We start from the raw sequence: 10711 nt of genomic DNA, 5'->3' as shown, positions 1-10711 counted from the left end.
TTCGATCAACGCTTGTGCAGCCACTGACAAATATGCAAAACTTATAAAAGCTATAAATGTCTTCACGGTCCAGCAAACATTGGGCTTGGTGCTTTTGTTTGTTGTAGTGGAACGTCTGCCTGCTTCCGTTGCAAAAATTTTCTCAAATGTGCGTGCCAAACTAGCTCATGAATTGACGTAGTGTGCAAAAAGAGAAGGGTTAGAGGTGCAGCCCTGCAATTGTTTGCTTATTTCACTGCTGGCGGAAGAGCCTCCACTCGAGGGAGCTCTAAAATGCCTCACTATAGGGTATTTATGGCCCGCGCTTCCCTGTTGGTCAGGTGTCTTAGAAGAGATGGAAGTACCACCACATTTGCAACCTGTCAATCGACTGCGGTGAACCTATTTGTACTGTTGGGTGAACAATCTCCACGTGTGGAGATTGAACCGGCACCCTGTAGATTGTATAATACATATTATGATAGTTAAAAAGTCATATCTCACATATTTGCCACGTAGTATTGCTGCCTAAGTTTATCATGAAAAATGTTTATTCAGAATTAATGGCTGATTATATATTTTAGCATTTCCCATCACTGCGATTGATAGCTCTGTGTATAATTGTTTGCGAAGCATAATGGTAGTTGTCAAATGAAATTCCATCTAATGCTACGTGTATTCTTTGGAAGTGCTGTCAACCCAATTAGCACCAACTTTGCTCATATACTTTTTTAAATGTTAAGGTCATGGTGCTCTCGTGGTTACAAAACGCCACTATGAACCCAACAACCTTAGTTCAATTCCCAGCCATCGCAAACATCATTGCCAAGTGATATCTAAAGTCGTTCTGGTTCTCCCTTCACCTCCCTGGACTGACCAGCTTGGTGAAGTATGGTTGCATGTTGAACTTCTTTTGCACCTTACATGGTCAACCGTGCTAATCAGAGGTGTCGGGGGAAAGGACGAGAAAATATAAACCAAAAATAGCGGATTGACTAAGGGCTGTCAATAACAGATTGAGAATAACAGTCCATTAAAACCACGTGCTATTTGCAGCTGCCTCTTCCATGGCCACTGAATGCAGTGTATACAAGGTGCAGTTGAATAACTGCAGCAATACGAAGGTGAACTATACATGCGAGTTCTCCAACCCGGCGAATAAGATGAAGATGAACATTGAGATTGATTTCAGACGAGGATTACCAGGTAATATGTACGGTATTTTTGGGATGAATCGTATATTATGTACAGTGAGGCAAAAAAAGTATTTGATCCCCTGCTGATTTTGTACGTTTTCCCACTGACAAAGAAATGATCAGTCTATAATATTAATGGTAGGTTTATTTGAACAGTGAGAGATAGAATAACAAAAAAATCCAGAAAACCGCATTTCAAAAATGTTATACATTGATTTGCATTTTAATGAGGGAAATAAGTATATGACCCCTCTGCAAAACATGACTTAGTACTTAGTGGCAAAACCCTTGTTGGTAATCACAGAGGTCAGACGTTTCTTGTACCTGGCCACCTGGTTTGCACACATCTCAGAAGGGATTTTGTCCCACTCCTCTTTGCAGATCTTCTCCAAGTCATTAAGGTTTCGAGGCTGACGTTTGGCAACTCGAACCTTCAGCTTCCTCCACAGATTTTCTATGGGATTAAGGTCTGGAGACTGGCTAGGGCACTCCAGGACCTTAATGTGCTTCTTCTTGAGCCACTCCTTTGTTGCCTTGGCCGTGTGTTTTGGGTCATTGTCATGCTGGAATACCCATCCACGACCCATTTTCAATGCCCTAGCTGAGGGAAGGATGTTCTCACCCAAGATTTGACGGTACATGGCCCCGTCCATCGTCCCTTTGATGCGGTGAAGTTGTCCTGTCCCCTTAACAGAAAAACACTCCCAAAGCATAATGTTTCCACCTCCATGTTTGACAGTGGGGATGGTGTTCTTGGGGTCATAGGCAGCATTCCTCCTCCTCCAAACACGGCGAGTTGAGTTGATGCCAAAGGGCTCCATTTTGGTCTCATCTGACCACAACACTTTCACCCAGTTGTCCTCTGTATCATTCAGATGTTCATTGGCAAACTTCAGACGGGCATGTATATGTGCTTTCTTGAGCAGGGGGACCTTGCGGGCGCTGCAGGATTTCAGTCCTTCACGGCGTAGTGTGTTACCAATTGTTTTCTTGGTGACTATGGTCCCAGCTGCCTTGAGATCATTGACAAGATCCTCCCGTGTAGTTCTGGGCTGATTCCTCACCGTTCTCATGATCATTGCAACTCCACGAGGTGAGATCTTGCATGGAGCCCCAGGCCGAGGGAGATTGACAGTTCTTTTGTGTTTCTTCCATTTGCGAATAATCGCACCAACTGTTGTCACCTTCTCACCAAGCTGCTTGGCAATGGTCTTGTAGCCCATTCCAGCCTTGTGTAGGTCTACAGTCTTGTCCCTGACATCCTTGGAGAGCTCTTTTGTCTTGGCCATGGTGGAGAGTTTGGAATCTGATTGATTGATTGCTTCTGTGGACAGGTGTCTTTTATACAGGTAACGAGCTGAGATTAGGAGCACACTCTTAAAGGGAGCCAGAAATCATTCTGATTGTGAGGGGGTCAAATACTTGTTTCCCTCAATAAAATGCAAATCAATTTATAAAAATTTTGACATGCGTTTTTCTGTTTTTTTATGTTGTTATTCTGTCTCTCACTGTTCAAATAAACCTACCATTAAAATTATAGACTGATAATTTCTTTGTCAGTGGGCAAACGTACAAAATCAGCAGGGAGCAAATACTTTTTTTCCCTCACTGTACCACGGATTGGATAGCTGGCAGTGAATAATATTTTACATTAACTGGTTATTCAACACTTCTCATCATTTTTACCGTGCATGTGATGGAGAATATTTCCCAAATGTAAGGCGTGGTATTGACTATCTCTGGTAATAAGCAACAGCGCGACACTGTGGACAATTAACAATTGAAATCTAAATTGTATACCCGCTTTTGGGTACACACAATGTAACATTCAGTGTTTTTTTTTTCTTTCAATAATGGCTGCACGTTGTAGTATCCGCCGTGACAACACGTAACATTTCTTCGCTTTAATTTTTGATGGCAAAAGGACTTGGGGAGTGTTCCCGCAATGGGTCGTGGTCTGCCACTGCTGAAGGTAACATTGAACGACAAAAGTGTCCGGTTGGATATGAGGGCTCTGTTCAGCGTCAGTGTGGCTCAGGTGGCCAGTGGGGAGACGAGATATACAACTGCACATCTCCCGTGTTCAAGAAGCTTGTCGAGATGTCAAAGGTACACGTACACTTCACTAATTGTACCTGAATGCATTTCATAACACATTGCTGCTACGCGATTGCAACATGCATTAAGCGTTCGTCTGTGTTTCACTGTGAAGAGCCTAAAGCTGGAATCATTCCAATGAACTGCTTCTGATTCTGTGTTACACCCAAGAGAATAGTTTTTTCAGACCTATGTGTCCAAAATGTTAGTATATATAATTTCAATGACTATGGGGTTCTCTATAATCAATATGCATGTACATGTATATTGTAAATGTGCACACTGTAAAGTTGTTGAATACAACAAAAATACACATTCGAAATAATTGAATCGATGCGTGTATTGGAATATTGAGAATTCATTGTAATGGATTAATCACTAATTCGTTACATTCAGAATCGCCAATTTAATATTCACTCTCTCCAGAAGTTGTCATGATTCAGAGTCACAATTTAGCATGGCGCTTGCGACGGAGGGCTCCCACGAAACCGTCCCATGCAACGTCTTCAAGTCAATGCCCTTTAGTCAATCCATTGGCAGGTTAAGGCATTGTCCACAACGTGTCCCGGGAATTTGGATGGGGGGGGGAGGGGTTGTTGGGACCAAAACTTAACTGCGGGTTGGCAAAGGTGGAGAACTCGGGACCGGTTCACACATTTATGGACGCTGATTTGTGATCATGGCTCGTTGTGTTAACGTCATCATATTTTAGGACGAGGTGCACCGACCACAGCGTCACCGCCCTACATGTACGAATCGTCAATGTTGTTATTGACTGCATGTAATCTCAATGCATTGTATTGGTAGCCTAAAACACTGTATAATCTAATTGACTAATCATTACCTCCATTTTGTTAAAGTGATAATAAGTTGAGAATAGGGTTTTCCCCTTTTTATCTGGCAACAAAACAGGTGTTAAGTTTTGATTTAAAGCTTTCGTGACTGCAGGGATTCATATTCTTGGTTCTTTTGGTAAAGTCACGTAGAAGGGAAACAATAAAATAATAAAAATATAAAACAAAATTCTCACGACGTTTCGATTTTTTTTCAAATTTTCCTTGCTGTGGTTTTCACACCTGATGATGATTGCTTGTGTTGCAGTCAAAACGTCGTGAGAATTTTATTGTTTTATATTTTTACTATTTTATTGTTTCCCTTCTACGTGACTTTACCGAAAGAACCAAGAATATACGTGTTAAGTTGTTAAAACACCAATAATACGTTCTTCCATATTCATTACCTGATTGTATGATATTGTCCCTTTATAGGTTCTCCTGGCTTACGGAGATGTGCACAAGAGGGCGACAGTCATTCTGAGTTTGCTGACGAATGCTACAACGATTACACCAAACGGCAATTTCTACAATGGAGACCTGCATGCGTCCGCCAACATATTAGAAATCATCAGCAAAGCTACCACAGAAAATACATCTAGCACCCCCGCAAACATCACTTTGCAAAATATGGATGTAAATGCCTTTGCACATCTGCGTCCTCAAGCAGACATGATATCCACATGACTTAATGTTGCCCTTAAACATTGCACAATCTCACAACCATCAGCGTATATTTTTTTCTCTCATCACAATCACCATTTATCGTTGTCAGAAGCCGGTTTCCTTCCTGACACGCAGCCATGTAAAACATTAATATGCAAAACTACGAGCACAACTGAAGCTTTAGCAAAGCTGTGCTCAGTTTTTTGTGTGCAACGGCTAATGTAAGCGCACACAAGCATACCATAAATAAATAAAACACGACATTAAAGCAGATTACTGTAACAAATGCCAAAAAACCGCGCACAATTATGTAATTGTACTTATGCTGGAGATGCTGCCATGGTCTAATCGTTGACACGCCAAACTTACAATGAAGAGGTCACCGTTCCATCTCCTGGCATGGCAGCTGAAACATTGGACGGGTGTCTGAAATCCCCCAGTAAATCGGTAGACCACAATTGATCGGCAGGTCGCACGTGGTGCTCTGCAAGTGTGGCTTCCCCGACTTCTTCCTACACACCTATAGCCGGCGTGGAAGAGTGAGACAAATATTATCTTAGAAAGGGCCCTTTAGTGCCCTTTCTCTAGCGGCGGCCATGCCACCAGCAAGTAGCGCATCAAATAACAGTAATTGCAAAAAAGTATGTACATTTTGCGAGGTGCATCTCATCCATACATACCAATGTTGATCTTGTATGCTGAACACTTAAAACATCCGATGGATATTTGTGCATATATTTGCAGGATTTTTTGACAGCGTCCAGCAACATCTTAAATATAACACTGAAAAAATCATGGGACCAAATTGCAAAGGAAGGCTTATCAGACAGCTCAAGCCTGTTGAGGTCCATTGAAAGATATGCAACATTCTTTTCAACAAATTCCTCCATAAGAAAAAGCAACATCATGCTCAAGGGAAACGTACTCAACATTAACACCCGCAACCCCATCCCCTTTACATTTGAAAACAGCAGCGTCTTGGTCTCCTATCAAGGGATCAACACTGCAGGCCCAGTCTCCATCAATAGCATTCTATTTACAAGCCTGTCGCAAATCTTACCGATGAGGATCGGCATGTCTCTGCCGTGTAATAACCCGTACAACATCAACAGCTTCATAATGGCCATTGTTGACAATGCACAAGGCAACAAGAGTATCGTCTTGAACATGTCTACACTGTACGCCCCAGACGAGACTGAGCCAACATGTGCATTTTGGGACTATAACATCGCCACAGCAAAAGGCACGGGAGGCTGGAACACCAACGGATGCACCATGCTCGAGTCGACGGCCAGCTTCACAATATGCGAGTGTGGTCACCTGACGTCTTTCAGCACACTTTTCTCATCGAAGGATACCTGCTCGAATACCTTGTCGATTATCACCTATGTATGTATTGGAATATCCATCATCAGCCTGATCATTGCAATTTTTCTCGAGGCCCTTGTCTGGAAGATCATCAAGAGTGACCTCACCAAATACGCACGGCACATCGTTCTAGTCAACGTCTGCGTGTCACTCTTATGTGCTGACGTCTGGTTTATCATTGCCTCAGCAAAGGCGAGAAAACAAAATACAATGCTATGCCATGCTGCCGTCTTTATTGCCCATTTTTTTTACTTGGCCCTATTCTTTTTAACACTCTGCAAGGCCATCGGTTTGTTTTGCTCTGTACACTTTATATTCCCCATCATGAAGAAACGTCACGTAAAACGGTTTCTGGTGCTCGTCGGCTATGGATGTCCCCTTGCAGTGGCCATTGTCACCATAGCAGTAACCTATCCACGTGGATATGTCAGTGAAAACGCCTGCTGGCTTCAATGGTACAATTCTCGTGCCCTCCTGGCTTTCGTTGTGCCAGCCCTCACCATCATCGGCATCAACATGCTCATTGGACTCGTTGTGCTTTTTAAGTTGCTGAGGAATGGGCCAGTGACAAGGGTGAATGGTTCCGGCACTACGGGGAATATTATACGGATCCTAAAGACCATCACAGTCCTCCCGTTCATTTTGGGGCTTACATGGGGAATTGGAATTTTCACCTTGGACAAGAAGAGTCCAATAGCATTCCATTACATCTTCAGTGTGCTCAACGCTCTACAGGTAATAGTATTAATGAATCAAATTGCTGTACTTTGCAAAGTTAAACAAAAAGTAAAAGTCAAAGTGTTTTCCCCTCTCATCTGAATATCATTATCCCACTCCTATTTACAACGCTAAGCCAGATGTGGGAATTCAACATTTCTCTGGTGGGAGGGAGTCTTTCCATCGGTCAACCTCAAAGTGATACGCGTTTATATAAACCCCAGGGGGATAAAGGGCTGAGTTAACCTCTGACTACAATTTGAACTCGCAACCTGATTTTGAACTGCGCACTCCACCACCAAAACAGGTTCTTGAACAGAAGTATTGGTTGATTCATACATCAGTTAATAAACACTGTATTTACATTGGATAAAAAAAGACTGATTACAGTAATTTTATTTCATTTGTAGGGATTATTTATCCTAATCATTGAAGTGCTGTGGAACGACAAGGTAAGCAAGTAATAATAATGTTAATATTGAAACGATTTGTATTTGATGTAGTGTTCCGATGCAACCTCGCATCACTTACACTGTACAATGCTGTGTAATGTACATAATGTACATATGTGGATGTATATAAAGTATTGTATGATTAATCACAATGTTCACAAGTGAGTCAATTTCATTGTCACCCGAAAACAAGGTACAGTAATGATATTGAGCCCTTTGTTAATCCAATGCTGGATGAAAGCATCACAGCGCTGTCGGCCATATGATTGCTTGACCATACTTCACCACTTTAGTCGGTGCAGGTTGGTGATGGAGGGAACCAGGTAGAGTTGCCACCTCTCCGGATTTGACTCTAGACAGTCCAGGAATTGATCTTGTTCAGGTGACATGAACTCATTTTTACAGAGATATAGTGGCATTGTGTTGGACTTTGTTGCAGTATGCTACACAATTTTGATAGAAAGTTGTGGATAAATCTGCCTAATTATATTCACTGGGATGGCCACAAGAACTTATCATGAGACACTATGTTCAGATATTAAAAGCCCTGATACAATGTTGAATGCATTAAACCTATTTTCCTTTCACACTCATAGGTAATCCAAGCTTTACGAATATTCTTGAAGAAATATATCATACCTGTAAGTAAGAAGTAAAATCATTTTAATGTTATATGTGCAGAAATATAATCGATTTCTTTGAGAAGAGGTATACATGGGTTTCAATGTTGACCGAACGCTGACGTAATTCTTTTTTTGTAGAACCGATTGCCTGGTGATCTAATAAACGGTACGATGCAGTACGTCAACTTCGACATCCCATTAACTTTTCATATTTAACAGCGATGTTTTCATTTTCTACAGCCAGTCAATTTTAATGTTTTTACATTTGGGAGGTAAAATGTTACTGAAATGAACACGTTGGTTTAGTAAAAATTGACGTTTATGTTTTCCTGAATGTTTTGTAGGAGGACGACTTGCGAATCCATACGTAAGAAGGAGGCGAACTCTCCCCAACGCAAGCCGCTCTTAATTCAGACATGTGTCAAAATGGCATTGAAAGTACATGGCAATCCATTTTATAGATACCCCACATATTTCAAAACACGCTCTTCCTTTCTTCTTAACGGGCGATTGAATACTCGATTGTAAACGTGATGGCTACACGAAACAAAGTAAATTAGGAGATATTTAAAACAATGTGATAGCTGTAACGGTAATGAGATTGACGGGAGAATTCAAATGTTTTTTTCTAATGTATCCCGAATATTTTAGTGGTGTATCTCTAATTGGATCATCCTGTACAGTATATTCTATCCTTAGAGAAAAAAAACCTTTACACTGGCCTCAAACCTGCTTCTGAAAACAATTAGCAGCCAATGTGATACATTTGAATTCTCCCGTCAATCTCAATACTGTTACAGCTATTACGTTGTTTTAAATATCTCCTAATTTACATTGTTTAATGTAGCCATCACGTTTACAATCGAGTATTCAATCACCCGTTAAGATGAAAGGAAGAGTGTGTTTTTAAATGTGTGGGGTATCTATAAGGCTTTTACATCAGCAAAGGAAATGTAAGTGTTGTTTAACACATCTCTATAATGGCATTGTTAATCATGCCTTACATTAACTGCACTTACCCACTTCCAGCTTGCAATGAAATGTTTACTTGTCACCTACAAGGCATATTAACATGCAATAGATTTTCAAACAGGGAAATATGTAAAAATATAGTCCTGTGGTTTGGATAGCGGGAAGAAAACCACGCTTTACGGTTTCATACATTGATAAATCTGTTACGCTAATATAATGCTACAACTGTAACAAATGTATACTCTTTGGTTTCATTCGGTAAAGTCACGTAGGTAAAACGAAGTAAAATAAAATAAACAATTAAAACACGACGTTTCGGAGGCAACGCAAGCTTCCGTCTTCAGGTGGTGCAGCGATTCTGGCTGTGACTGGTCCCACCTGAAGACGGAAGCTTGCGTTGCCTCCGAAACGTCGTGTTTTAATTGTTTATTTGATTTTAATTCGTTTTACCTACGTGACTTTACCGAATGAAACCAAAGAGTATGAATCCTTGCAGCCACGAAAGCTTCAAATCTAGAATGTAACAAATGTGTGCTGTCAATTTAGAAAAACCGCAATAGCTATGCAAAGTGAATACCAGACGTCGCCTTACTCTCAATGCAAACACACGGCGTAAATGATGCCTGCTGGTGATTCTGCTGAGAGCACGTGGAACCAGCGTGACAAAGGGATATTTGGCGTCAGCACCACGATTGAGTGACGCATTTGGTATGGACGCGGTGCAACGTAAGGTCTCTAATTTGTGTCGACTGTCCAATGGTTTATTTTTTTATTTTTGAAGCATATTGCAGTTACAAGATTCACGCAAAAAATTCAACCATAACGTTGGCTTAATACGTGTCGCTACTTTATATTGGACATTACAATGCTGAATGTTAAATTGTTACATGTTGTGGGTAAGCAATGAGGAATGTGTAAGTAGATAAAACCTTGGATTGCGAGCATAATTTGTTCCGGAAACGTGTTTGTAATCCAAAGCACTCGTATATCAAAGCACTCGTGTGTCAGTTGTGATCACGTGACGCTCGGCAGACAAAGCGTATACGTACTACTCGTATTGCTAAGACCCTCGCTGGTTTATCAAAATAATATTTATTTAAAAATGTTGCTCGTCTTGCAAAACACTCGCAGACCAAGTTACTCGCAATCCAAGGTTTTACTGTATATAGTATGAGAGTATGCGTGCATACAATCAGGGTAGAGTACAGCTGCAAGAGGATAAGCCACACCATGGCAATGCACTGCTTGCCCGTACATTGTTGCATGTGGTTGTTCAGCCTGACCCATAAAGGTAATAATATAACCTGCATTTATTTTACTTATTTACATTAGCCATGCATGAAAGATTATTCGTAACAATGTTTTTCATTTAATTTTTGCATATGGATATATTCTAGACATGCACGTTACTGGTTATGGTTAGGGGCCGACCATAAATGACGTCACGCACCTAGGAGACAACACGTTCTACTTAATTAAATAGACTTTTTAATAAATGTTTTCTCCTACAACATCAGAGTGCAGCGCCACATTAAATACGCACTACAATGACAATAGTTTAAAGCGATTTGAAGCATGTTTTATTTGGGGGGGGGCAGAGCTTTGTGACGTCATATTTGAGTGGGGGGGGGGGTCTGACTTTTTGTGACGATGGGGGGGGGGGGTAAAAAATCGTCAAAAATCGCGTGACGTCATTTATGGACGGTCCCTTATCTAAAATTTGGACGTGTCTGTGCAATGCATTCATGGAAAAACGTAAGGGCGCTTTTGAATAAAATAAAGTTTCAATCTGAATGTGCAATTTGCCA

The 10711-nt window shown here is 41.1% G+C and overlaps 1 protein-coding gene across 1 annotated transcript; it reads left to right on the top strand.

The window, feature by feature from the left end:
- The first annotated feature begins 619 nt into the window (after window positions 1–619).
- LOC116941775 (adhesion G-protein coupled receptor F1-like) lies at window positions 620–10507 on the top strand. Its single transcript, XM_076066587.1, has one exon. The coding sequence runs from the start codon at window positions 5678–5680 to the stop codon at window positions 6956–6958; it is 1281 nt and encodes a 426-aa protein (XP_075922702.1). The 5' UTR covers window positions 620–5677; the 3' UTR covers window positions 6959–10507.
- The last annotated feature ends 204 nt before the right edge of the window (window positions 10508–10711 follow it).

Source organism: Petromyzon marinus, chromosome 12 (assembly GCF_048934315.1).
Source record: "Petromyzon marinus isolate PM22_M1 ecotype Great Lakes invasive population chromosome 12, UKy_Petmar_22M1.pri1.0, whole genome shotgun sequence".
NCBI classification, from domain to species: Eukaryota; Metazoa; Chordata; class Hyperoartia; order Petromyzontiformes; family Petromyzontidae; genus Petromyzon; species Petromyzon marinus.
This window is presented reverse-complemented; position numbering and strand designations above follow the sequence as displayed.